Below are 27,493 nucleotides of genomic sequence, written 5' to 3'. Positions count from 1 at the left end.
AAGTGGGAGGACTCGAAAAGGCGTCGCAAAAGGGAGAATTGTTTGAGAGCTCAGTCATCCAAAAACGGCCTTTCAATGTGAGAACTTGGGGAGCCGAAGAAAATGTCGGTGGCATCGCAGTAAATTACTAAAGCAGCGAAGCTTTAGAAGCAAAAGAGAAGTTGAAACTTGTCTTTTTTTGGGACTAAAACTCGCCGCGGGAAGAGAGGCGCAGAGAGGATCGAAGTGTGAGCGCCGAATACTGCAGTTTTGGTAAGTTTGAGTCCTTCATGCGATCCTTGTTATTGCGGTGTAACTGCGTATAAACATGCGTTAGACGCTCGTAAATACAAGTATAAGATTGGGCTGTTTGCCGCGTGCCGGAACTAATAGACAACTCTTACGTTACTTAAAACCAGAATGAAACGTGGGAGCACTTCATGCTTGAATCCATACTTGTTTTATTGTTTTATTTTTTGCGCTGTAACGTCGCAATAAAGCGTAATTCCTATAAATCTCCTCCACATGGATGGACATTACGCGTTAAGGCTCTGCTGTTGTTTTTGTTCGACTCTCATTTAAGAAGTAAACTTTGCGTTGAGATTTAGCTTGTTGTTGATTTGGATGAGCTCACTCTCGTCCTCACTCTCTTTCCTTGTATTTTTGTGTATTTCTATGTACTTTCCTGGTACGAAACGCGTGCGTGAATAGGAATCAGCGTTGTGTGACACGTTGCGCACATTGATCGCTGTGTTTTTAGAAATCCGTGCGCGGTTTTATAAGGAAAACTGCGTTTGCGTCCTGCAGGCCGCAGCCTATAGTGGCTCCCATTGGGTAGCGGACATGGAGAGCTCTCTCTCTCTCACCCCACATTATCACCGAGGGGTTCTGCAGTGGAGATTTGGTGAGCATTACAAGGAAAGGAACAATTTAAGTCTTGAAGACCAACACCGTGTTTTCTCCGGTCGCCTTTGCCTTTTATATATGACTACAAGTGCCAAACATACGTTTCAATAACTAATTGTGCAAAAACACAACCAGTGCATCTGTTTGTTTTTTCATCACAATGAATCAAACCACAACTACCTGAATGGCATCGTGTGACAGCTGCTTCCAGAAGCGCATCCTCCTCCTCATCCTGCTCTGATTTTAATGAGAAAACGTTTGTCTTAATTCAAGAGCTGCTAATGAGTGTTGGCCGGGTTGTCAGTCACCGTGGGGGCCGCTCTCGAAGGAAGGGGAGGGGGTGGGGGGGGGGGGGGTCTACGGTTCAGGATCAGCCGCCGGGGCTCAAGTTTCCTACCCCAGGTGTCGTTTTGTTATTTGGATTACATTTAGCCTCCGCTGCCTCCTCGCATGGAGGAAGCTCAGCATTTCATTGACAGACAACATGGCATCAGACAAGAGGGCCACATTGTTCCCGCTGAATCAGTGTCACTTGGATTAAAAGTCGAAACGAACAGCCTGGCCTCCTCTAATTGGGAGCGCTTTTTATAAGAGAATTAATTGGTCTCAGTAAAAAAAAAAAAAAAAAGGCTCCTGTTGTTTAGTAGCAGGGTTTGTTGTTGTTGATCAGCTCTGGCAGTTGGGTGGATCAACTAGAACTAATTGATTCCAGTCTGATTATCTGCCTGTTTCTCACACTCCTTTAGCATTTCGATTGTTTGGAGAGTTCATCATCAGTCTCACTGGATCGTCCTTTTAAAGTACAGTAGGGAGAAGACGCGCTGACTCCATCCTGAATCCCAGCAACTCCCCACAGCTCGATCTGTGCGTTCGTATTCAGGGTATGGTGGTAACTGACACAGCACAGGTGAAAAAGTGCTCCTCACCTGGAAGAACAGAGGTGGCAGTATTAATAGATTCAGCAGCTCAGTTCAACAGGAATCACTTGTCTTAAAGTTTTTGTCCAAGCAAAAACGCTTGTTCTAACTTCAAGATTTGCTGCTTTTCTTTGCTGTTTATGTTCCTAAACTGATTCATTTGGTGTTTGAAGAAATATTAATTGAATAACTGAGGAAGCAACTGTGCAAAAAAAAAAATGACAACATTGCTAAAAACCACTTGAGTCCCTGTAACAGTTTTGTATTGTCATAGTTTTCTTCTTTACGTCATGATGACGACAGACTTCTGTTGTGTGATGCTTCATAAGTTCGTGAGTGGAAGTGTAGAGGAGGAATTCCCGATGGGATAACGATTATTGGATCTGATCTACGGTTTGATGACTGTCACTCTTTGAGTTTTTACAGGTTGTTGATCCAATCTACACATTTTACAATGAGGTGCTTGGCTGTGACTTAATTAATTAGAGTGATGAAGGCACATGAATTGCCAACTAGTTGGCTTCAGTCAAGCCAAAATGTCAAGCATGTTCCAATCTCTGTTTTGGATTGTTGGATGGACAAAAGGAGCAACATGAAGAGGTTCTGGAAAGTGTGGTTTTTTTTTTGTCACGTTTTCTTAACCTTCTATGGACTAAATGATTCACCTGTTCATTCTGATCAAAATCGGCGGATCAATCAACATTGGTTGTGGTTGTATATCAGTCTGGGATCTTGACAGATGGCGTTATAATGTGAGCAGTATCATTTCATACGCTTGATAGCATTTCATCAAGTTTTATACTTTTGAGGGGTTTTTTTTTCTTTTAATACAGATGTTCTTCTTTTTTTTCTTCGCTAACATGTCTAAGTTGTCTGTCTCTTTGATAACTATTAATTAGTACCGGCCCTGGGGGAAAAAATATCTGTTGGTCAACAACTAAATAGAAGTAGACGACTCTCACATTACAACATCGTTACTGAATCTAGTTTTCTTTTCACTGCAGAGTCTGACGTGTCCAAATGCATGTGACTGTTCCCAGAAACACATTTAGAATAAACTGAACTTTAAATTATATTTGATTATCCCTGACGAGCCGCCAAACTGCGACAGAGCTGCCAGTTTTCCACTATTAGCCCACTATGCTGCTTGTTTGCTATCAAGGCTGTGGAGAACATACAAAGGAAAGTTAATCTTTACATATGGAGCTATTGCTAAGAGACTTCCACTCTCTAAAGTTCTTAAAATGGAAGATTCGGCTCTCGCTAATGTGACTCTTTCGCAGCGCTCTGTGTGTGTGTGTGTGTGTGTGTGTGTGTGTGTGTGTGTGTGTGTGTGTGTGTGAGTGTGTGTGTGTGTGTCTTTACATCTGGATTCCAATCAAAGTCTTCAGATGGATTTCAAGATGCATTTCGAGATTACAAACAGCCAGCAGCTCCACAAGGACTTCTCAGATCTCCTGTTGGTTCGCCAGAGTTCCCAATGTTTGACTGCTGTACTGGAAAGCAGCATTGTTATTGTAGAGGGTGTAACACTGGCGTTAATGGACAAAGGAGGAAAAAAATCCTTCCTGAGGGCACGCTTTCATCTCTTTGACAGCGGGTACACTCATGCAGTCATAACAGCCGACAGGCAGAATTTTCAGGCTTTTGCTGTTTTTGTGTGCGAGTGTGAGTGATGTGGATCTTTGCTCCTCACCTGCGTTGCTGTTGTGTCACAAGTGAGAGAAAATTTGTTGGTTGTTTTTTTTTTTGTTAACGGTAACAAACTAGCACACTGCCAGAGAGGGCAGATTCATTTTTACAGAGCTGAACATTCTTGGCCCGTTGACATACGGCGCATTCGTGCTTCGGCGCTGACAGATTGGGGACTCGGGCCCTCATGGTGCCCCTGAGAGGGTTTCTGTGTCCAGTCAGACATGGAAAACCAGAGAGGGACACCTGGACTGGCAGGTGGCCGGGGTCCAGGCCCCTCCCCTGGGGCTGCATACCTCTCCCCTCCTGATCCTCCTTGTCAACCAGGACCACAGAGCGAGGGAGGAATGTGAGGAGGAGGAGGAGGAGGGGTGAAGGAGAAAGTTCTGACAGCGAGATGGAGAGGCTAATTAAAGCAGCCCTGATCAAATACAGTGAGATTATTGAGACACACACCAAGACAAGTTAGATGGATGAGACGGGAGAAAAGATGGACAGCAGAGGAAGATGAGTTGCATGAGGGACGGATGTGCACTGATTGTGAAATTCTACGCCGTAGACGCCTGTAGCGGCGATGGCGATATTGATGGGTTTGAGGTTGTTGACGTTTTTACTGATCTTTATTCCACCTTCGTTACCAGGATAACGGTAGGAAGTCATCCTCAAATCACTGTGTTCAACACATAAACATTAGGAGCTGAATTTATTTGTCCGCAGCTGTTGCAAGGCAACAAGGCAAATAACGCACAGTACCGACACACGGCCAATGACTGAGTACGTCTTTAATGAGGAAGCTTTTACTGTGGCAGTGTAACGTGCTTAATCTGTGGTTCCAAGTAGCATTCACGTCTGGTTGTGTGTTCAGTTTACCACATAGAGAGAGTGGATTATTCTTTTTGCTGATATTTTACGGATGTCGATATGAAGTGCTTATTACAAGTTTGTATGATGTCCACATTTTGTACGTACTGACTCGACTCTGAGATGAGCAAGATGTTGGATCGATTCTGAGAAAGAGGAGGGATAACTGCTGATACTGATGATGTGCCGATATTCTAGGGTATTCTATTCTTTGAATGATCGCCCGGAACGTTTTTAAGCTGATTTTCTCTTAAACTAGAAGTTAAGTAGCTCCTGATTGGGTTATGAAGTTACCAAATTCAAACACACTGTCTGTACACATTGATCAGCTCCAGGCCTGGTAAAGAGAGCTGCGTGTGTGCTTAGAAAAATAGTGTCCTTTGTGCACAACAGATATTTGGACAGTGATGCTCGAATAAATCATTCACACACATCACAAGATTCAATTGAAGCCTCAGCCAGTTCATCCCTCTCTACATTTTGTTGTAGCTTATTCAGCATCTCCTTGTGTGTGCATGTGTGAACGAAGCAGTAAAAGTGCAGAGAGTCAAAAGATATCAAGGGGTTGTGTTTCTAATAAATAGATTGAAAGTGTTGCTCCAGAGAGAGAGAGAGAGAGAGAGAGAGAGAGAGAGAGAAACTCATCATTGAAGAATGTCAAACTGGCAAGAGAAGACATGATTCAACAGAATAAATCACTGGGCATCAGATTAGTTAGTTAGTGGGCCCCTGAGGTTATCAGAGCTGGAATTTTCCATTGACAGTGTCTGCCATTCAACTTGTGCATTATGCGTGTGCAGTTATTTGTGTGTGTGTGTGTGTGTGTGTGTGTGTGTGTGTGTGTGTGTGTGTGTGTGTGTGTGTGTGTGTGTGTGTGTATTTATTTTATATTTCGGTGCCCCCTCCTCTCTGGGATGGAGAACATCTCTTCTTCTGAGTGACAGGACAAATGGTAGCTCAGTGTTCCTGCATGTCTCTCTCTCTCTCTCTCTCTCTCTCTCTCTCTCTCTCTCTCTCCCTCTCTCTCTCTCTCACGCACACACTAAAACACACTCACATACACACTAATACAGCTTCTGAAAGCTAGAGCTCTCTTTGAAACCTCCAGCTGTTTCTTCTCTTAATTCAGACTGTACATCGCGAACACATTGGACGCTCCTCACTGTTCAATTTCCTGCCTCTTCTCAGTTTTCTACCCCCCCCACCACCACCACCTCTCCTCCCCCCATATCTGTTTTTCCTATAAAATCTTTTCCCCTCCAGTTTTTTCATTTAACTTTCTCCATTCCCTCATCTCTCTTTCTTCCCTCGTCCTGCTCTATCTTGATTTCCTAATACCTCCTGATATCTGTTTTCCATATATTATTTTACTCTCACTGCTTTTCTCTTCCTTCCTTCGTCTCCCACTGAGAATTGTAGAGCCAAGCAGCCTCTCTCTCTCTCTCTCTCTCTCTCTCTCTCTCTCTCTCTCTCTCTCTCCCCCCCTCTCTCTCTCTCTCCCTCCCTCCCTCTGGTTCCTGCTGAATAATGGGGAGAAATTGCTCTTGATTTATAATTGGTTCCATTCACCCTGATGCATGAGCTGCCAAAAGAGTTTGGGGCCCCCTTTCTCCCTCCCTCCTCCACCCTTCTCCCTCTCTTCTTCCTTCGCCATGATGCAGGAACACACAGGGAGTATGTATATAGAGACTATATATTCAAATGCAGAGGAGGGACAAAATATTAACAATAACCCATTATAATCCTCTTGAAGTTCAAGCTTTGTTTCCGCATCCATATATGTGAGCTATGATGCTACATTAGCATGCGTGACTTCAGTGGTGCGTGCATCTCCAGGGCGGAGGATAAGTGGTAGCCTGTTTTTTTGTGCGCTGACATTTGGTGTTGGAAAAACTTCCTGAGGTCTGCATATTTATGTGCCTCTGTGAGTATACTTTTACCATGTAATAGGACTGTGTGATTGCTTGCTTATGTGTCATCATGTGTGTGTGCGTGTGTGTGTGTGCATTGAGAGTGAGAGAGAACAGGCAAGGAAAGAATAGTTGTGGGTACATGAAATATGTAACTGTGTGTGTGTGTGTGTGTGTGACTGCACTTGGATGCTTTGGTAAAACGATTACGATGTGTCCTTGTACGTTATTACAGTTCTGAATATGTTGTTTTGTCCAAATAACAGTCCAACAATGAAAGATATTCACAAAAACAGATACACATCTCCACTTTAGATGATTTACTGTAAGTTACTCAGAACCACAACGATATGCCGATTTAGTCGATTGAAAGAAAATTAATCCCTTCATATTTTGCAGCCATTTTTTTGTATTTGTGTAAATAACCAATGTGACAGTACACATTGTTGAGAGGGAAGGATGTTTTGGGGTGTAAATGCATCTGTTCATACAGGAAAGCAGCTGCTCCGACAGGCGTTGATCCAAGCAGCCGCCTTGACTCAAATACTTCACTTTAAATGCACTAAAACCATCAAGAGTACAGCTCCGTCATGTTTTACTCAGTGTGATTGTTATGCTGATAACAAATTGCCACATGCTATAAACATGCTAACGCGTCCAGTCAATCCTGCCTCAGTAAAACAGAATTTTCAATTAAAAAAAACCTCTCACACATACTTTTATCACTCAATAATGATGGCAAATATTGTATAAAATTGATGAACCCCGTATGTGATTTTATCGTTGGATGAGTACATCATCATAAACCTACTTTATTGATCATCACTCAATTGTTTCAGTCTCTTTTATTAAATTGCAAACAAGCTGGTTCCAGACTCTTACATTTAAGGATTTATTGCCTATCTTTTATTTACGGCTGAAAATGAAGAGATTTTGGACTTTTAGATGGACAAAGAAGCCATCTGAACACGTTACTCTGCGCTCTGCTAAATGGTAACAAGGATTTTCAATCTTACGTCATTTGGACTAAATAATCGCCAGATTCTTCGAAGTTGACAACAAGCTTGTATGTGCTCTTAGGAGGAGAAATACAGTTTTGTTGTGATTTTGTTGAGTTTCTAGACCCAGGCAAGCTTCCTTCTACCTGTTCACCCCCCCATCTTTCCTTCCTTTCATCCATCCTTCCCTCCTCTCTTCCGTCCTTCTTCCCTCAGATATTAGAGGCGGATGCTGATTGGTCAGACTCTGACTCCTTAAAAAAGGAGTGATCATCCTGTTCCCATGGCCCGGGTGGGCACGCTGGCATCTCACGCCAGGCCCAGGAATGCAGGGTGGGTGTGTTCACCGTGGCACTGTAATTAGCTCTCTGTGGTTAATTCAGCATCGTTATCTAAATTATGCAAATTCGCCAGTGCCTAATTGATTAGAACGCCCCCTTCTTACAATTGTGGGTCTGTCCAGATCTCCCTCGTTAATCCTCCAAATGCTCTGTAGCTCGTTAGTGTCGGTTCGGGGGGCGAAGGAGGGTTTGGACGAGCATGTAGCCTCGTTAATACTTCATGAAGCGTGTGTGTGCGTATTCAGGAGGAGGAGGGGGGGGGGCTGTATTCGCAATCTCGTTAGAGATGCTTAGATGCTTTTGATGTGTAATTTTATGGCATGAGAACGAGTGATGGCTCCAGTGGAGGATTTGGACTGGCCTCCTCTCAACCTGTTGGGCTTAGTTTCCATGCCAGGATGAGACTCCAGATTGTTCTTGTGTTGTCAGAGAAAGCCAGTCTGAGGACAGAAGAGAGTTAAATGTGTGGACTACAAAGAATGTCCTCTTTAGTTTGCATTATCCATGGTTCTTTGAAGAGCCACATGCAGCAGTGTACACAGTAAAAATATCATGGCCACCATATTTTTCTTGTTTTTGACACAATGATGATACATTGCAAACACTCGGCGGCAGAACTATACTTGAAATACTCCATAAGTCATACCAGACAGTCTGTTTCAACTCTGGCTCTCATTTGAGCTTGTAGAAGTGAATAACAAGCAAGGACTTTTGTATTATTTGTATTCGACCTTTGAGAGAAAGCTGCCAAGTTATTACCAAAACTTTCGTGTCTCGAGTGACTCAGGAATTTTTTGTTTCTGCTTTTCTCTTATTTATATCAGTCCAAGTTGAATCTTTGGGTTTTTTCAAAACAAACAAACTGAAGATGCCAAAAGGGATCTTGGAAATGTTTCACAAATCTCTGCCAGTTCTTCCCAAGTGATTGATTGATAATGAAAACTAGAAAGCACCCAGACGGTGCACGTACCTCCACTAGGACAAGCTTTTGGACCCTGGTACTTTACTGCTCGAGCCCTACCTAAGCAATGAGTAGGCCCTCCCAGCCTTACACAGGTTTTTCCGTACAGCAAGACCTGATACTTTGATTTTGCATGAAGGAACAGACGAATGTGTGCACTGTGGTGAAAATATCACTTACTGTATTCACTTGGTGTAGGCAAATGAACACAAACAAACTTTATGTAAAGACTCACGACACCGCGATTGTATTTTTCTTGTCCAATTCTGATGTTGGCTTTTTTGTTAGCGGGATCTGCTGGTACTGATTTTTGTAGATTCAGATTTTCTATTTAAGAATTATACCTGACAGAACATTAAAAAAACATGAGAATCAACTTTTCTTCAATTGAAACTTTTATTTTCATAATTACAGAAAATATAACTTTCACATTTTCCCCCAAATGGCACTGAGTAAGTGGATCTTTTCTTGCATAAACAACCCTCAAAAAATAAATGAATAGAATTGTTCTACTGGAAAGAGATCAAAATAAAATTCTACTGAAAATGGATCCAGCTCTGTTTTACTGATCAAACAGAAGAAGTTGAACGTAGCATCCAATGAAGGATCAGAGAGGCTGCTGGCTAGTTCTTGGCTCCGTGCTCTGTCTGCTAGCCTTAGCTACTTTCCCTTTTTTAGCATCTTCAAACTGGGGAGGCTCAACTGGCTGATGGAGTTTTAAAGGTCTGATGAGGTTTGTTGTTCGTTGTGGCTGTGAGCTTTATGCCCTATTTACTCAAAGTAAACTTCCACACAAACCTCGAACTTCCACTGGGCACGGCTGTGCTTTATTCCAGCTACTGCGATTTATCGTGTCGGCCTCCAACACAGCTGCAGTTTCCAGCTGGCTGCCGGTGTTGTTAACTTTCTCAGATTCTGCTGGTTTGGTTGTTTTTTGATTTATGTGTTTCTATCATATGCAGGTAGAGGACATGTTTATATTGTGTCCTTTTCAGGTCTGTCTGGTCTACGCCATTCTTTTGAAGATTTCCTATCTGGCTCAATCTGCTGTATGTGGATGGACGTGCCATCTGTCACAAATCTACTGGGGATACTGACCGGCCGGTTGCCGGTCAGGCAGTGCACGCTGAAAAACAGCCAACTGTGGTCCCCCCCATCAGGGTAATCGATGCATTCATAGTGAAGACAGCACAGTGTACTTTTGATGCAAAATGTTTGTCCCATCGGGCTTACTTCCTGTAACCATTAAGTGGCGTGATGATTATTTCTTAACTTCAGCTTGTAAATGTTTTCAGGAAGGAATTTGAAAAGATCTGACCATGTAGATACCAGTTACAACTGATCGATCTGAGATGGACTTGTTTGATCCAGTAAGAGTGCATCCAAGTGTTATCTCTTGTTCCCACCAGGTGGCATCATGGCTAATCTGTCCCACGATGTCATCCTTTTTCCTTGGCCCACTCTACACCCCCACCCCCCCACACACACTCAAATTGGCAAAAAAATAAGCCTCATAGTTTTGCGTAATCCTGCTGAAGAACAAAAACATGACCTCCTTGGCGTAAATCGCTCTGATTATTGTAGGAGATTATTTCCTCCTTGGATCTGTTGTGTTGTTTATGGACCTACATGATGTCCCGATGTCAAGGGTTGTACGTTTGTGAAGAAATCTGTGGACCCCATCCCCACCACAGAGACCCAGGCCTGGCAAAGAGGCCAGCGACCAGATTGACAAAACGAGGGAAAAATATGTTGGGACATTCAGTGACGCTCTCTCAAACAGCCCCTCTCATTGACGAGGCCCTGCTCTCTCCTCCTGCTCGCCTGCCAGTTGACATCCTCTCTATTAATTTGAGTCACCGTTCTGCTTTCTCAGTCAAACCCCCCCCCCCAACATCAATCCATAAAGGCACAGAGCCCCCTCCACCTCTGCCTGCCCAAACTCTCCACGCACTACTTTCAAACCTCTTGGTTATTGAGCCCCCCTCCTTCTCTTTGGTCATTGAGCAAGGCCCATCAGCTCTTCCACTGGCCCTTCAGAGTAGCGTCTCCCCTTTCTCCAGGGGTTCGCGGGGTCTTTGTCCATGCACCGGCTCACTGCTTTACAATGACTCTCCACTCTATTAAGGTGCGTTCTGCCTGTTAGCGTCGCTAGGGGCAACTGGCCTCCCGCATGGCAGCTATGCAGCATGGCATTGTGGGCCGCAGGCCTGAGCGGGGCAGTTGAATCCCCGGCACTCCTCACACTTGACACCGCATGTGTTTATCTAAAGGGGGGGCTTTGTGGTGTTTGGAGAACCTCGAGGGAGGGAGTTTGGGGTGTAAAAAGACGTAAAACTGGGGGAGGAGGGAGGGCAAGAGGGGAGTTTGGGGAGGTGATAAATATTCAACAGCTCCGAAGGAGTTACTACCCTGCTACCCCCTCCACCACCACCCCTCCTGTGTGTCCTCTTCATGCCAGAAAGCAGATGGAATGTGAGAGCTCAGGGAGGAGGCTCCAGTCTGGTTTTGTCCAATTAGCAAGGTTGTCAAAATGAATTTATCCACAGAGGCAGGAGGACAATGGAACCGGCAATGGCTCAGGAGAACTGGGGCCCCGGTGTCTTTACTTAGCACGCTCGCAATGAACTTCTGTCAAGTGACTCTCCCACAATGACATATAAGGTAGTTGCATGCCTGCAGTCATGATGCATGCCTGCGCAGCACTGCCACAACCTCTCTGGTCAACTCCCCAGTGTTCCACATGGACACACACACACACACACACACACACACACACACACACACACACACACACACACACACACACACACACACACTAAAAGTTCATAAACAAAACTAGTCAAGAATCCTTGATGTCTCTTGGTTTAAACACCCATCTAATCTGTTCTGATTGTGGTATCAGAGGTGAAATTCACTGGTATCATTTGGGAGCAGTCATTTTTTAACATAGATATGGACTCATAGGCAGTGCTGTTGTTCTCTGCTCAGGCTGTTACAGATCAGTCATGGGTATATATATGCACACTAAAACACTCACACATTCTCCTGCTTGGTTATTGAAGAGAGCTTTCTGAGTGCGTGCTCTGGTTTTTATCAGGCTCGCTGGTGTGTAGGAGGTATCTCTCTCCATCTCTGTGTGGGACTTCTCTGGGTGGGATGGATGGAAAAAGCTGGACATAGATGTCAGGGCAACTTTTCATCTTGAGGCAGGGTATTAGCTAAGCAAACACAGCACCCAGCTGACCTATGAATCAGGCTGTTTGTAAGGGGGCGATGATGTATGAGGGGCCTTTTCATACCGCTTTTATGACAAAGCTCTATCTCCATTTCTGTGCATCCTCCTGTCTCACTACCCGTGTGTTTATTTGTGTGGGAAGGAGACAGACATTGGCAACAAACCGGCCAGTTAAGAGGTCTCAGTGGTGAGGTAGCGTATCCTGCTGTGTGTCCAGTTGGCAGACTGACTGGTGTGGTTTATGGTCGACGACTCGTAGTTGGGACAGGTGCTCCATACAGATGTACGTGTCTTTTATGGGCAGCTGTCCCAGGTTGCATCCATACAGCCACCGGCCACAGAAGCCACAGGTTGCTCCTGGTTCCCCGGCAGCTCACTGTTTGTTTACCGAGTGAGCCCGCTACTGACGGACTACTCTGAGAGAGTGAATGAAACTGTATGAAGGGCTGAAGCTGTTTTCACTGACAATTCCTATCCCAATTTCCTGGTGCAAGCAGATGCATTTAAGTAGCTTGTTTTGTCTACTAATGGGCCAAATATTTAGCTTATACAACAGCTTTCAGATTTTGCTTCAACAGTTTGTACTGTGTGAATGGGAAAGTGGTCACTTAATTTGACGACTTTGCCGTTCCAGTCAGGAAGTCTGTTTTATACGTTATTGTTTTTTCTTTATGGTTTTGGTTTTCACTCATCAGCATCGGGAAAATCCTGATGGTGTCACTGCACATGTTTTGTCCTACAATGAAGAGTGAAATGCTTGCTGGTGGAGCAGTCAGCAGCTACAGAGCAAGAAACTGAACTCAGTAAGTGGAGTAGACCAAAAACGGAGCTAAAAGGGGAGTAAACTGAGGCGAACGCTGGATTTGGGAAGACCAAACAATTGGATTTATCCAGATTTTATCACCAAATAAAACCATCATTGATCACCACCGCAGAAGCTGTTAATTGACATTTGAGGGTCTTCTTTCTTCGTTACTCAAGATGGGAACCAAGAAAATGTTTCCAGTTGGAGCTGTGTGCATCTGAGCCAGTGTGTTTTATGGAGTCTGACAGATTTTTATGACTTTTGCTGAATGCAGAACAATGGGATCAAACTGTCTATAGTCATGTTTTTGATCCAAGTGTCAAGCAAACTTTGTAAACGTCACACTAAAAAATGGGGATTTGGCCCATTTACATCAACTTTTTTCAAACTAATTATGCATTTTCTTTATCAGAAGATGCTTTTACAGGCATTGTTAATCATTGCTATAACAAAAGAGTAGAGGAAAAAGAGGTTGCCTATGCCATCCAAGGTTCAATATTTGAAATGTCATAGCTTATTCAAAAAAGTTTCCCTCTACCATTTTGTGCATTTACTCTTTTTCCAAAAACAAAAAGACAAACAAGACATCTCAAGCAAGTGTTTGGAAAAATAGAGCTTTGTAAAAATTTGGCCATTTCCATCAACTTTTTCCAATGTGATCAAAAAGCGGCTTTACAATACATTTATGGAAACACTTGTTTTTGGGAAAAATGCAACAAGAAGCTTCCAGATCAAAATGGTCCAAAGCACTGCAAGTAGTTCAGACTAAGAGACAGTAAAAGGTTGTCGGTGCTGAAATGTGTACTTCTTTTCCACACAAGAATCAATAGGTCAATTGCTAATCAGTTAGGATGTCGTTATCAGAAAAAATCGAATCAATTCCCATTCCTGTTTGTTGCTGCTCGTCCTATCATTGGATCTGATATGTTGTGCAGTGTGTGGTCTAGTTTGACAGTTGGCTTCGCTGCTTTTCCATCAGCCTGCTGCTTTGCTCATTTTCAATAAATGTGCCAGGCAGCTAAACATTTTCACTGGGGCTATTAGATGATGAAGGTGCGTCGTAAGACTTTCCGTTCTCTTTCTGTCCTGCTTTGGCCCTGTCTTTGTCTTGTGTTTTCGTGCGTCTCGTCTCACAGCTTCATTAATCATCCTCTTGCCATAATAAGAACTGGACAAATATGTATGAGAAAGTTGCGCGCTTCCATTTTTACTGTATCAACACAGGACGGTTTATGCCCTTGAGTGTATGCATGTAGGGCGACGTGTGTGTGTGTGTGTGTGTGTGTGTGTGTGTGTGTGTGTGTGTGTGTGTGTGTGTGTGTGTGTGTGTGTGTGTGTGTGTGAGAGAGAGAGAGTGTGTATGCAAGAGAGGGAGAAAGAGAGATTCAGTTTTGCAGGACCACCCTCCTCATCCTGACGGGAAGTTGTTAGTTTAACCTGACAGGAAAGAATTCGGGAAACTTGGCAGCAAGCGACAAGGGAGAGAGAAAAGCTCCCCTCTCTACATTAACTGTTAATAGACTGGCTATTACTATCGTCTCCTCTGTTTTCCGTCCAGTACTATAAAGAACCTCCAACTCACACACTTACACTCTCCTATATATGTGTGTATATATATATATATATATATATATATGCACATATTCCTCTCCTCCACTCCCCTCCTGCCTCTCATCAGTTGTTCTTTGTCCTTGCTCCTCAATGCAGCCTCTGTGTTTTGCCTTCTCTACCCCTCCCCGGACCCTCTACCTGTATCGGTTACACCTGAGCGGGAGGATGGAGGGTCAGGTTACAGACTGCAGAATGAGGGCACCCCTTTGATGATGGATGCAGGTACAGGCAGAGGAGATGGGGTCGGTATTGAGATGGGGGTTTGAAGGGAAAAGAAAGGCTTCATTTGTGTCTGGAGTTGCTGAGGATACTCCGCCTCGTCGGAATTCTGTTTCGTTAATGTGTGTATACATGTAAGATAGAGAACATCTTGCACATTTTTGAATGTTTGTGGTGTTGTTTTCTAAGTCGGTGTGTTTGTTTGGGGTGTACCAGCTCTGTACATGACACTAACCGTCACCTCTGTGTGTGTTTCAGGGGGTAGTGTATGGAAGATGTCTGGAAAGCGAGACTGGACTCCGTGGATGAAAAAGAGAAGTGCTCCAGTGTTGTGCGCTCTGGGTGCTGTACTACTGTGCTGCCTGCAGAGCAGCGCCTCTTTCTCTGGTAAGTAGACAAAGTTGGGTAAATTTTATTTAATAAAAGTTAAATTTTTATTGCACATTATGGAAATAATCTATTCTCAGTGTATGAATAGTTCCAGTACCTGGTACAGGAAAAGTTGTGCCAAGAACAAAATATTTTGGCTCACAGGGAGGGAAGTGTTTTACATGTCTGGCAACAGCAATGTTTGAAATAAATTGGAAGAAATGGGTAGTTTGTTTGAGTTGCCACCGAGGCTGAACTAATGAAGAAAAGACCTATTGTACATCAACAGACAGGAAAAAAACTCTGAAGTTTGACTTGCATGAAATTAAAAACTCATTCTGTTGCTCCGCGTGTCATTTCCCCATCAGATGAGGTTCCAGTGTTCACTGAGGAGCCTACGTCAGTGGTGCAGAAGTTGGGAGGCAGCGTGAACCTGCGCTGCAGCGCTCGACCTCCATTTGCCAACATCAGCTGGCGCCTCAACAGCCAGCAGGTAACGGATGGAGACTTTGGCGTGGTAATGGGGCCCAACAGCTTGTTCATCCCCGCGCTGTCCAACCTGACTCTGGGCAGGTACCAGTGTGTGGCCAGCACCGCCGCTGGAGCTTTGGCCAGTGTGCCTGCCAACGTCACAGCTGCCAGTGAGTAACCACCCACACAAAATGAAGCAAATAAACACACAAACACACACTTTTGGCACCTTTTGGGTTTGTCAGAGCCTCCAAACACACACTAATGCTTGTATCTTTCAACCACATGTGGCTTGTCTGATCGTTACAACTTTTTTTGTTCAATGTGCAAAACTGTTAACACATCTTTGATTTATTGACTTAAAGCTCTGGTGGTGTTCTGTGCATAAAAAGTGCTGCTCTTAGTGTCATATTGATCTAATGGGGGCAAAGTCAGTTATTCTTTTTGCTGACATTTTTAGTGCAGGCCTGTCTGAGTGTGGGGTTATATTTGATATGTATCATGGGACTGAGAGGGGGCCTAAAGCTGTGTAACCTGAGCCATAGGAATGGAGGGGACCCAAGGGCAGGGGCCAGTCAGAGCAGCAAGAGGGGACTCAGCGTGGTGGAGCCCCCCCTACTTTGGGCCCCTCAACACCCAGTTCCTCTCCACAGGGCCTTACAGCAGGGCTCAGCAGAAATTATGGCCCCGTAATTGGGTTGAGGGCTGTTTCTCGTAAAGCAGAAGGGAGATAAGGGTGTGGTGTGTGAGGGGGTGGACAGAGGACATGGGTGTATGCATGACTTGACTACATTATTAAGTTAAAACTGGTGCTTTTAGCGGTAGTGTGGCTGTCGAACACCCAAAGGGTCGCTGGTTCGATCCTCACTTCCCCCGGTGACCATGTCCAAGTATCCTTGAGCAAGATACTGAACCTCTAATTGCTCCTGATGGCACTGTGACAGATTGGCAATCTGTCCAGGGCGAGCCCCGCCTCTCGCTCAATGTCAGCTGGGATAGACTCCCCCCCCCCCCCCGACCTGAAATGGATAAGTGGTATGGAAAATGGATGGATGGATGGATGTGTGCTTTTAGCTGCTTTACATGGAGTGATGTGATGTATGAGGCTGCCAGCTGGAGAAACTGGAGGTGTTTCAGGCCAGTTGAGACAAGATCCCAACACAAGATGAGACCCGATGTCACATTCTCTGCTTCCTTGAGGCCCTCCATAACCTTACACGCATGCACGCGCGCACACACACACACACACACACACACACACACACACACACACACACACACACACACACACATTTCTCTTGTCTCACACCTTTCTCACTCATCATCTTGTCACTTTCTCACTCCTTCCTCTCCTTCCCCTCATTATCTTTCACTTTCCATCCTCTTTTGTTATCTTCATGTTCTCGTATGATGGTTTGTTAAAGGAACACGCCCACCTTTTTTGAGAAGTAAGCTTTTTGATAGATAGCCTTCCTAAAAGAGTTCCAGTTTCCCAAAAGACGGCTACCTGCTAGGTAGCTTAGCTGCAATGTATGTTAGCATTGACACAGTAGAGAAACCATTCTAAAAGTCATCAAAAACACTTTTCTATCAAATAGTTTTTGCCTCCATTTACAGGAGTACGGGTGTGCTTAATGACCCTCATAAAAATACTTTTGAGAATTACCAAATTTGTGTATTTTAGCATCCTGTTTTTGAGACCTTTGTCTTTTGAGACTGCTTTCAACTGTTAGTGTTCAATGCAGCAAAGCAAACTAGCATTTAATCTGCTTGTCTGGTTTTAACAACAATAAGCTTATTTCACAAAAGGTTACCGTGCTTAAGCTATGAGAAAGGATGCACAGAGTTATTAACTGCTCCAGATGTGGATTAATCTTCTTGAGATGACATGAAGAACCCCCCCCCCCCTAAAAAATATTTAATAACGGTCTGTCCGCCATGGCCACCCTCAAGCCGCCTAAGGAATTGCTCCACGGGGAGTGTGTACATGGCTGCCTCTCCATGTGAGCCCTCTTAGTTGTTTGCACATGTTTTTTTTTTTGTGATCACGATTGTTTGATTCCAGACCCTCCTCGCTGTCCAACTCCAAAGTATCTGCACTTTCTTGGCTAGTTAAAAAAAACAACAAAAAAAAGCTTGCTTCACATCTTCTTGTGTTTGCCCTCCCTTTTTTCGCTGCAGAAAAAGGGAGACAAGTATCTGTGCAACGTGAATGCAAAACACATTGCACAAACATATAATTCAGACACACACACACACATATACACGCATGTGTGTGTGCGCACACACACACACACAGATTTCCTACTGCTGCACATGAAGATGATGAATGCGCCATCTCTTGAAATATTTAAGTCGGCCTTGCCAAGCAGCCCTGGTGGTACGGGAGGTCTGCTTTACTTTATGAATACAATCAATCCTCCATTCTGCCTCAATATGCACACCCACACACACACACACACACACACACACACACACACACACACACACACACACACACACACCTGAGAGGCACCCATGCAGGGTTTCTCCTGTGAAGAATGCGGGGTAGGAGGATGGGGGGGAGGGGTTAAAAGGTGTAACTAGAGGAATTTGGGGGAAAGCAGGCAGGAGGAGGAAGGTGTACAGATATGGGGGGGGGGGGGGGCTGTAAAAACAGTACCTGATTGATTTAGCAAATGGAGCGCCACTTGGTCTCTCTTTAAGGTTTTTTTCCCCCCTTGTACACATCACTTAGCTTGACATGTCTTGGCTGTGATTCTCATCTTTCAGAATAAGTCGGAGATAGGTGTGTATGTGCGTCTATGGACCCTGATCCCCCCCCCCCCCTTATAGCTCCAGCAGGCTGATGCCTGGTGAACACATCAGAGCTGCCAGCAGGGAAGCTGTTTGATCATTGCTTTGAGTAAATCACTGTGATGTCCCTATCAGCAGATGCCCTGGCCTGAGCTAAAGCTCGCTTATTGAATTAGGACTGTATACAAAGTCTGATCAGCTGACTGTGTGTGTGTGTGTGTGTGTGTGTGTGTGTGTGTGTGTGTGTGTGTGTGTGTGTGTGTGTGTGTGTGTACCAGCAGCTTTGCCAAAGTGAGCTGCTGGTCCAAGAAAAACCACACACTTCTGGAAAGAATGGAAAGAGGCTGTGTTTGTTAAGAATAAATCAACATGACTGGTAGGCTTTTAATTACGCTCCTGGAGAAGTGTTATTTGTCTTTCACTAGTGGACTTCTTTCCCTCAGTCTCATTTTTAGTTTGCTTCAAATGTATTAGATGGCTACTCCTCTACCCCTCCACCACCACCACCACCACCACCACCCCCCGACCTCCACCCCCTGCTGAGGTTTTTTTTGTTGGTTTTTCTTTTCTGTTTCTAAAGAGCAGAATTTCCTCCCAAAACCAAACTGGATATCTTTCTGTGAAACTCTATAGTGCAGACACCTTTCACCTTTGACCCCCTCGCTCAGGCCTCTAGGCCGCTCCAGCAGGGGTTTTAGGAGGTCAAAAGTCAGATGAGTGTCTGAGTTGTGCAGACTGTGTGTCTGCGGGACACAGTTGCAGCACATGGCCCAAGTAATCCCACTCTCTGTTTCCCATTGAATTTGATCCAGGGCCAGTATGAATGTGACAGTTTTAGACTTCAGCTGTATTTGAAGTGAAGTTGGAGTCAGAGTGTCTTAAGTCTCATCACGCTAAGTTGCCAAATGGAAGAAGAGGAGGAGGAGGAGGAGGCACATCAGACAAGTTTCTGGGAATGCATTAACGATACAACTGGGACAAACCGATCTGAGACACCCGCAATGGAAACAATAAAGCTATTATAGTTTATTGTTGCTCAGAGTATTGTGGTTCTCTACTTCTAAAGCTGACTGCATACATGTGATATGATTTACGCCTTATATCTGGGATGATGAAATAGAAGCGCCCTGTGTTGCAACTACGTGACACCGCTGACTTGTTTCCCTGCATGTGTGTTTCTCAGAGCTGCGGGATTTCGAGCCCGACGACCAGCAGGAAATCGAGGTTGATGAAGGCAACACGGCTGTTATTGAGTGTCACCTCCCGGAAAGCCAACCCAAGGCTCAGGTCCGCTACAGCGTCAAACAGGAATGGCTGGAGACATCTAAAGGTAGCACGCTAGCCACACATCAATTCACTGCCCCCCTTGCGCCCCCCATCCCACCCCCCGGCTTCCCTCCTCATTCCCATGCTATCTTAATAATTCACAGGAATGCTATAATCCTGCTATCTGATCCATCATTTAACTAATGATAAGGGTATTATCTGGAGAATGTTGGAACATGGGGATTCAGTTGTTTATTTTTCTAACTATTTACTTGTGAGTTGCATGGAAGAGAAGAAAAGCTCCAGTGGTTTGTGGCTGGTATGCTGATGATGCCTGGAAGCTGTAGGTACTGATATCTGCAGCTTATCTGTGAGGAAATGAATACCACATTGACCAGCATTCTCTGCCCAGTTCTGGTCAGACTCTAGGGTGCCGCCTAGTGGTCCCTGCGCCCCAGAACGGCCTAAAATATTCATCATTCAACTTTCTTGGACACATTCCTTTGAATTATTGTATATTGATAACATTTTCTTACATTAAACTATAAAAAACAACTAATTTAACATCAGTAACAAAAGCAATAACTGCCCTCATTCTTAGAGTAATTATATTTAAAACAGGACAATGAACAAAGAAGGGAAATGTCAGATATTTAAAAAAATAATCATAGTCATTTCATTTTATAGGAAATTGATAAATAGTGTTGAGTGTAGGGGTCAGGGTCCAAGTAAGAGGTCATAACCCGGTCAAGGCTGATGAGGCATTCTGGATTGGGGGGGGCACGAGACCTGAGCCCTTCCATACATTTACCACAACATCATTCTTTTATACTCACTTTTGGAGATTTGTTTCTGTTTGCAGGGAACTACCTCATCATGCCGTCAGGGAACCTGCAGATAGCCAACGCCACACAAGAGGACGAAGGGCCGTACAAGTGTGCCGCTTACAACCCCGTTACCGAGGAAGTCAAAACCTCCACCTCTGCCGACCGCCTACGCATACGCCGTGAGTCACCATCTCTGATAGCGAACATCAGCTTTGAAACACACCATTGAAACATTAAGGAGCCGTGCTGAAGTATCAACTATCAGGAGAAAACTTGAGACAGTATTACAGGAGTCACATGTGGTGCACATGTGGCTCCCACTTGGCAGCTCAGTGCAACGTTTTCATCTGTTGTTGCCAGGACACATTTAGTCACAGGTGTTGGCGCCCATAATTCAGAATCTGAAGGCTTTGATATGATATCTTCAAAGACAACGATGAAAGTGCTCAGATGTCAGATTGTGATTTTATTCTGGATCTAATCCAGCCGCAATTTACAGCCCCGCCCTTAAAAGAAGTTGAGACGGGAGTGAAAAGTTCCACAGATAGACATCAAATGCTTTTATCCTCATCGTTTCCAGGCTCCACCTCAGAAGCGGCTCGTATCATTTACCCGCCGGCGTCCCGGTCCATCATGGTGACCAAAGGTCAGCGCCTTGTGCTGGAGTGTGTGGCCAGTGGCATCCCTACTCCACAAGTCACATGGGCAAAGGATGGGCAGGACCTCGGTGTCCACAACAACACACGCTTCCTGCTCAGCAACCTGCTGATCGATGCCGTGGGTGAGGGGGACTCGGGCACGTACATCTGCCGGGCTGATAACGGCATCGGCTCTGACAGCACTGTTACAGTGCTCTACGATGTGCAAGTCTTTGGTGAGTGATGTGGAAATGTAGTTTTGAGATATTTAGTCATGGTTAATGCTTCATAAATAAGACTGCCTCTTGTTAGGAAGATGTTACAGAAAATAGAGAGAAAAACGTACCTATAATTAGGCCACAATATCTGACTTGTTCCTTGAGTTTGCCTAATGTTTGGCCATAAGATAGAACTTTCTCAAAAATGTTGAGTAAAAAAATTGAGGGGACAAACTGTATATTGTGGTGTCAAAATATAATTTTTTCCTGCCCAAATTTTTCTTCTCTACCGTGTGTGTGTGTGTGTGTGTGTGTGTCTGCGTGTGCGTGCGTGTGTGTGTGGCCAAACTGGGTTGTGCATGCAGACAGAGCTCCCTATTCTCTAACAGGAAGGGATTGAGTGTGTCTAGGTTATGCATGACTGTTTTTACAGTGATTTTCTGCGAGTGTGTGTCTGTGTGCGTGCGTGTATGCGTGTGTGTTGTATGCTTGTCTCTCTGCAGCTGGCTCTAATTAAAGCCAGAGAGCTGCTGTAGCTGTAATGAGCTCTGTTTTTCCCTTATTCACAAGCAGCCAACCATCAACTAGCCTCGCCTGGCTCTCCACACCCTCGAACAGCATCTACACACGCGCACACAGGCGTACTAAGTGTGATTTTATTCACACACACGCACTGACACATTTTTGGAAGCAAAGTTATTTATTTTAGAGAATTCTTGGGATTTTAAGTGAATTGTCAAGAACAAAACAGGTTCTAGCTCAACAGATGTGAGCATTTGTTGCTCTTATATTTTTTATAGCTGTAAATCAATTTTTTTTATATTTGTGGACCATGAAAGTAATCAATGTATTAACTTCATCCATCCATCCATCTATCCAAGCATCCATTCATCCATTTTCTATACTGCTTATCCGTTTAGGGCTTGGGGGGGTGGGGGCTGGAGCCTATCCCAGCTGACATTAGGCGAGAGGCGGGGTTCACCCTGGATGGGTTGCCAGTCCATCACTGGGCCATCAGGAGCAATTAGGGGCTCAGTATCGTGCTCAAGGATGCATCTATATGATCATGGGGGAAGTGAGGATCAAACCAGCAACTCTTCCATTGCTGGATGGCCACTCTACCTCTGAGCCATGCCACCCTATGTATTAATTCATAATCTAATAATGACTGTTGCTCCTTGTGTTTTCCTGCAGAGCCTCCTCAGGTGACGGTGGAGCTGCAGCAGCAGGAGGCAGTGTATGGAGAAACAGTACGCATCACCTGCCAGGCCCGGGGTAAACCTACGCCCTCCATCATCTGGCTCCACAACGCCAAACCTCTCTCCCCTTCCCCTCGCCACCGCTTGACCTCCCGAATGCTGCGAGTCTCTAACGTGGGCCCTCAGGATGATGGACTGTACCAGTGCATGGCTGAGAATGGAGTGGGCAGCTCTCAGGCCTCCACTCGTCTCATCACTATATCAACCGGTATGTTGGTTATAGTTCGCATTCACAGCTTTCCTCTTTTTATTTTCCTTCACAACATTTAGATGTCATGCTTTGCCTTCCTAGGAATTACATCCAGGGGGAAGCTGCCCTCCATGTATCGGCCGCTAAGTCCAGACAAGGTGCTGAGGGAACAGCCGCCAGTGAGGCCAGGGGCCACCGGCGCCATGTTGCCTTTAGACTGTTCTGCGCTGCCAGGACAGATCCTACCTGCAGAAGCACCAATCATCCTCAGCCAGCCACGCACCGGCAAGGCGGACTACTACGAGCTGACCTGGAGGCCACGGCATGACCGAGGAGCTCCAGTGCTGGAGTACATGGTCAAATACAGAAAGGTAGGAGCTGTAACTCAGCCTCTATTGTGCTATTGTTTCATCTTCTTCAGTGCCAGTAACTGAGCTGTCCCTCTCTCAGGTGGGGGACCCTCTGGCAGAGTGGACCTCCAGCAGCATCTCTGGCTCCCTCCATAAGCTCACCCTGGCGAAGCTGCAGCCAGACAGCCTGTATGAGGTGGAGATGACTGCCAAGAACTGTGCAGGTTTAGGACAACCTGCTATGATGACTTTCAGGACTGGGAAAGGTACGTTGTCGTCCAAGTAGAGTTTGCAACGATGCAACGGATTCAGCGCTTCTAGCTAAGGCTAACATGCGATCCCTGGTTAGGTTTTGAAGGATATAACACAGACACAACACATAAATGTATGTGAATAAATTATCTATCTTTGCATCTGTACATAATTTGGCCTTTAAAAGATATGAATATACGTATGTTTTGGTTTTCTTATGAGATTTGTCAACAAAAGCAAATATATAGAACATTAACAGCTTTAGTCTTTTTAAACATGGCTCATGAAATCACTTTTTACATCTTCAGGTCGCAAAGGTTTAGGAGGTCAAAATGATCCCCCAAAAACCCCCGCAGTCCCTTCACCGAGCCTCTCTCGTAAGTGTCCCTGAACCTCACCTCTCCCCTTCGCAAACTCCACCTCTAAGTCACTAAACTAACCATTAACGATCGCTTCGATGCTGATTTTCAACTTTTATCTTTCTGACTAACATTTCTCAATGTCTCTTTGGCTTCTGTCACTGGAGGATGAGCTGCCAGTAAGTGTTGTGATGCGTTTCTGCCTTCACCGTCATAATTAAATCCATTTGGTTTTCGAGATTTAACACTGATGTCTGGGATTTTATGCACCCTATCTTGACACCATTCCTCCACCTCTGCAGCTCCCGAAGCTCCAGACAAGCCCACTGTCTCCACGGCAACCGAAACGTCTGCATATGTGACTTGGATTCCGCGCGGTAACCGTGGCTTTCCCATCCAGTCATTTCGGGTGGAGTACAAGAAGGTGAAGAAGGCAGGAGAGGACTGGATGACGGCGGTGGAAAACATCCCGCCTCAGCGTCTCTCGGTGGAGATCACGGGCCTGGAGAAAGGTCGGCCATCTTCACACGCACTAAAGCAGTTTATTCAGACTTGGCGGAGTCGAGGGGAGAAGTAGGATGTAGTACCATATAATTACAATGATGATGTCCTGCATAATTATATTCCCACGGCCCGTAAATTCATCAGCATAATGAGTGTTGTTAGAGTCATTTCAGTAATTACAGCCATCAATCTAAACCATAACCAGATCGTAATCAGCAATGCATTCGCTCTGAAAAGGAAAACATAAAGTAATGTGAAAACAAACATCATTAGTCAACACCCAATCATCCTCTGCAGCTTTTAGCTTCCAAAGAGCGATCGGTAACATCAGTGTCTTTCCCCTCTAGGTACGTCCTACAAGTTCCGCGTCGTAGCAGTGAATGTGATCGGCTCCAGTCCTCCCAGCGCCCCTTCAAAGGCCTACACAGTGGTTGGTGGGAGAACCCACGAACGCCCCGTCGATGGACCCTACATCACCTACAACGAAGCCATCAATGAGACTACCATCATTCTCAAATGGACGGTGAGATGGAGAAAAAAAACTTTTTTTGGGGTTCTTTTTTGTCTGTGTTATTTCAAATTTAACCTATCATTTTCTCCCCAACAGTACACTCCTGTCAACAACACACCCATCTATGGCTTCTACATCTACTACCGGCCCACAGACAGCGATAACGACAGTGACTATAAGAAGGATGTGGTGGAGGGAGACAGATACTGGCATTCCATCACTGACCTGCAGCCCGAAACAGCCTACGACATCAAGATGCAGAGCTTCAACGAGAAGGGAGAGAGTGAATTTGGCAATGTGGTAATCCTTGAAACAAAAGGTGAGGTCGTCTAGGGTGAACTCTGCATTTAAGAGCCTAGTAAACTGATTTTCGCTGAGTCTGAACTGTCTTTGTCCTCCTACAGCTCGTCCAAATAACCCGAGACCCCCGCCATCAGAATCCCCTGATCAAGGGTTTGGACACTCCAGCGGGCTGATTCCTCGGCCAGGTGACCTCCCGTACCTTATCGTCGGAATCGTCCTGGGAGCCTTTGTCTTCATTATCGTCGCCTTCATCCCCTTCTGCCTCTGGAGGGCTTGGGCCAAACAGAGTGAGCAACTCCTCACATTCTCTGGAGCCTCTTTTAGAATGAAAATAGCAACATTTCTTTAATCCTGACACCTTTTTTTTTTCCTTCTGCAGAGCAAACATCCGACTTGTGTTTTCCTGCGGTGGCGACTCCCGTGTCATCATGCCAGTACACCATGGTTCCTCTTCAGGGTCTTGCTTTGGTGGGTCACTGCCCGCTAGATGCCCACATGACAGCTCCGCATGGCGTTTACCCTCCTAATGGAGAATACACACTGAACGGCAAACCCCACCACCCCACACACTGCCTCCCAGGGCTGCAGCAGGTAAAATACGCTCCACAACAGGCTCATATTGGTTGTTAATTTTAGCATTTATTGAATGAAAGTGCTCATGTGTTTCTCAGGAGGAAGTGGACTGTGACATGGAGTGCGACACTTTGTTGCCACAGACGGCGTCTAACGGTCACCTGCCTATTTATCACTACTCGACCAGGTACTTGACACGTAAAAAATGATGTCTACTCGTTTGGTTTTTGGCATGTTATGTGATCTAAGGAATTTATTAAGCTAAAAAGAGGAACTATTTGCTATTCCCTGCTTACTTCATGTTTACTTTGGGGGTTTTAAAAAGCAATTTGACAGTTTTCTAGCAATAAAAGCATTTATTCTCCTCTTTCTTTTGTTAGTGCTCCTGATCATCATGAACAGAATTGCTGCCCTCCTGACGATTCCACTCTTCAGCTCCTCGACTCTTCCCGTCAACTCGGCTCGTCACAGGATGTGGATCGGGACTGCAGCTTCTGTGGTGCCGACACACCACACAATGACATTTCTCAAAGTACGTGTGGATTCCGCTGTTGACATCTACTGACCATGTGACCACATATGGTCCCATATGGGACTAAATATACTGAAGAAAAAAACTGCAGTTTTTTTTTTTGAAATGTATTACTTAATTACCTCATCAAAAAGGGGCAGATTTCTTTTTCTTCAGTAAAGTTCTATTCACTGATGTGTTTTTTTTAAAGCTAGAGTGAACGGGTTTGAAATTATGTGACCTCAGCGAAGGAAAAAAAAGACTTGTTGTTTTGATAGATGCCTGTTTTCACAACGTTTTACAGCCTGTCCTTTTAAAAAAAAAAATTTAAACAAGCACCCGCTCAGCACTGAATTCAAGTCTTTTAACAGATCTTTCCCTCCTTCTGAATACAGAGCCGGCCTCCTTCCCCCTTCTATCTCTAGAAGATGAAGGCATTTTCACCACATCATCATCATCGACAGCCACAACGCCACAATCCCAAGATACAACAATACAGGAAGCGAACAACCTCCAAAATGAAGCCTCCCCTGAGGACAAAGGGACAGCCATCACCACAGATGCATGAGAGACTGTCAAACAGAAGAAAACAAAAGAAAATATTTATTTTTGTATAACAGATATTTATATATTTATGCTTTTGTACATAGGTATTTGATGAAACTGTATATAAGGTTATTTTCATATTGAAAACAAAAAGACTATACATAAATGCCTCCTCACTACATCTCGGACAAAGGTAGTGATGCTGTTTGCTATCCTGGGGAGGGGGAGCATATTTCAGATGTCATGTGAAGACCTTAAATCTGCTCAGTCCAGCACTTGATATGTAGACCCTCCTCACGTCATTCCTCACATACCATAAATGTTTGGACCTTAGGTACTTAGCTTTACACAAACAAAAGGGACCATTGGAAAAGTCTGATGCTGTAATTATCATTGCTGGTGCTTTATTTCAGAATTCATCTGTTTTGTATAGCAATAACACAAATGTATTATGCATTGTTCATCATTAACAAACTAATAACGTGTATGCAACATTCTGTTTCAGTAGTGTACCAGAGATTATATATTGTATAGTTATTTATTTTTTTGGATTTTTTTTTTTTAAATCACTGAATGGGAGAGATTCTGGAAAATATCTTTTAACTGAGTCATTGATAAGCTGATAAGAACTCTATATTTTTGACTGCAACCACTTCTGTTTACGCATTTGCTGGTTACCAAATGACTGCCAGGTGAGGGCGCTGTGACAGGTGTGTCAGTATTATTCCCTCACTCACAGGTCAGCGCAAGTATTAGTCCTCGCCAGAGACATCCGCAATCAAAATGAAGGAGATCCTGAATCCACCCCTCCATCCCCCTGCCTTTTTTTTTTGTAAGTGTAGCCATTCTGTGGTTGCACATGCTGGAGCACTATTGCATGTAAATAAATAAAAAAAATAAATCATGAAACCTATCTTTTAGTGCATCTTTTCAATCATGGAACAGTTCCGCTTCTCTGAATCCTCCCCATGATTTATTGCCATTTTCCACGCTTTGCTTTGTCTCACAGTAAAAACATTTACTGTGTAATTTGCCTCTAACGATTTAGTAATTTTAATTGCTATTGTTCCATCCACTGCTGGATTTTGCAATAAACCACAGAGGAAGAAAAA

The 27,493-nt window shown here is 44.6% G+C and overlaps 1 protein-coding gene across 3 annotated transcripts; it reads left to right on the top strand.

Moving 5' to 3' along the window:
- On the top strand, positions 1 to 27,285 carry boc (BOC cell adhesion associated, oncogene regulated). Of its 3 annotated transcripts, XM_086191940.1 has the most exons (19): positions 1 to 252; positions 1,632 to 1,749; positions 14,697 to 14,825; positions 15,176 to 15,448; positions 19,258 to 19,404; positions 20,203 to 20,346; positions 20,748 to 21,041; positions 22,218 to 22,490; positions 22,575 to 22,843; positions 22,923 to 23,088; positions 23,383 to 23,451; positions 23,736 to 23,945; positions 24,285 to 24,460; positions 24,545 to 24,767; positions 24,853 to 25,038; positions 25,131 to 25,342; positions 25,423 to 25,511; positions 25,705 to 25,856; positions 26,231 to 27,285. In XM_086191940.1, the coding sequence occupies exons 3-19, from the start codon at positions 14,714 to 14,716 to the stop codon at positions 26,401 to 26,403; spliced, it is 3,168 nt and encodes a 1,055-aa protein (XP_086048066.1). In that variant the 5' UTR covers positions 1 to 252; positions 1,632 to 1,749; positions 14,697 to 14,713; the 3' UTR covers positions 26,404 to 27,285. The 3 variants fall into 3 exon arrangements, with proteins under 3 accessions (XP_086048066.1, XP_086048065.1, XP_086048064.1); XM_086191939.1 differs by lacking the exon at positions 1,632 to 1,749 and having other exon boundaries at positions 2 to 252; XM_086191938.1 differs by lacking the exons at positions 1 to 252; positions 1,632 to 1,749 and adding an exon at positions 14,321 to 14,441.
- The last annotated feature ends 208 nt before the right edge of the window (positions 27,286 to 27,493 follow it).

This window comes from Aulostomus chinensis, chromosome 21 (assembly GCF_037954235.1).
Source record: "Aulostomus chinensis isolate RoL2024-O1b breed Wild chromosome 21, RoL_Achi_v1.0, whole genome shotgun sequence".
NCBI lineage: Eukaryota > Metazoa > Chordata > Actinopteri > Syngnathiformes > Aulostomidae > Aulostomus > Aulostomus chinensis.
Note: the sequence above shows the minus strand (reverse complement) of the source record. Positions and strands in the feature narration are given on the sequence as shown.

Bases quoted from the DNA above. Each gene is read 5' to 3' on its own strand.
- boc (XM_086191938.1), top strand. The intron at 15,449-19,257 runs GTGAGTAACCAC...TGTGTTTCTCAG, and splicing joins TGCCAACGTCACAGCTGCCA to AGCTGCGGGATTTCGAGCCC. The intron at 19,405-20,202 runs GTAGCACGCTAG...TTCTGTTTGCAG, and splicing joins ATGGCTGGAGACATCTAAAG to GGAACTACCTCATCATGCCG.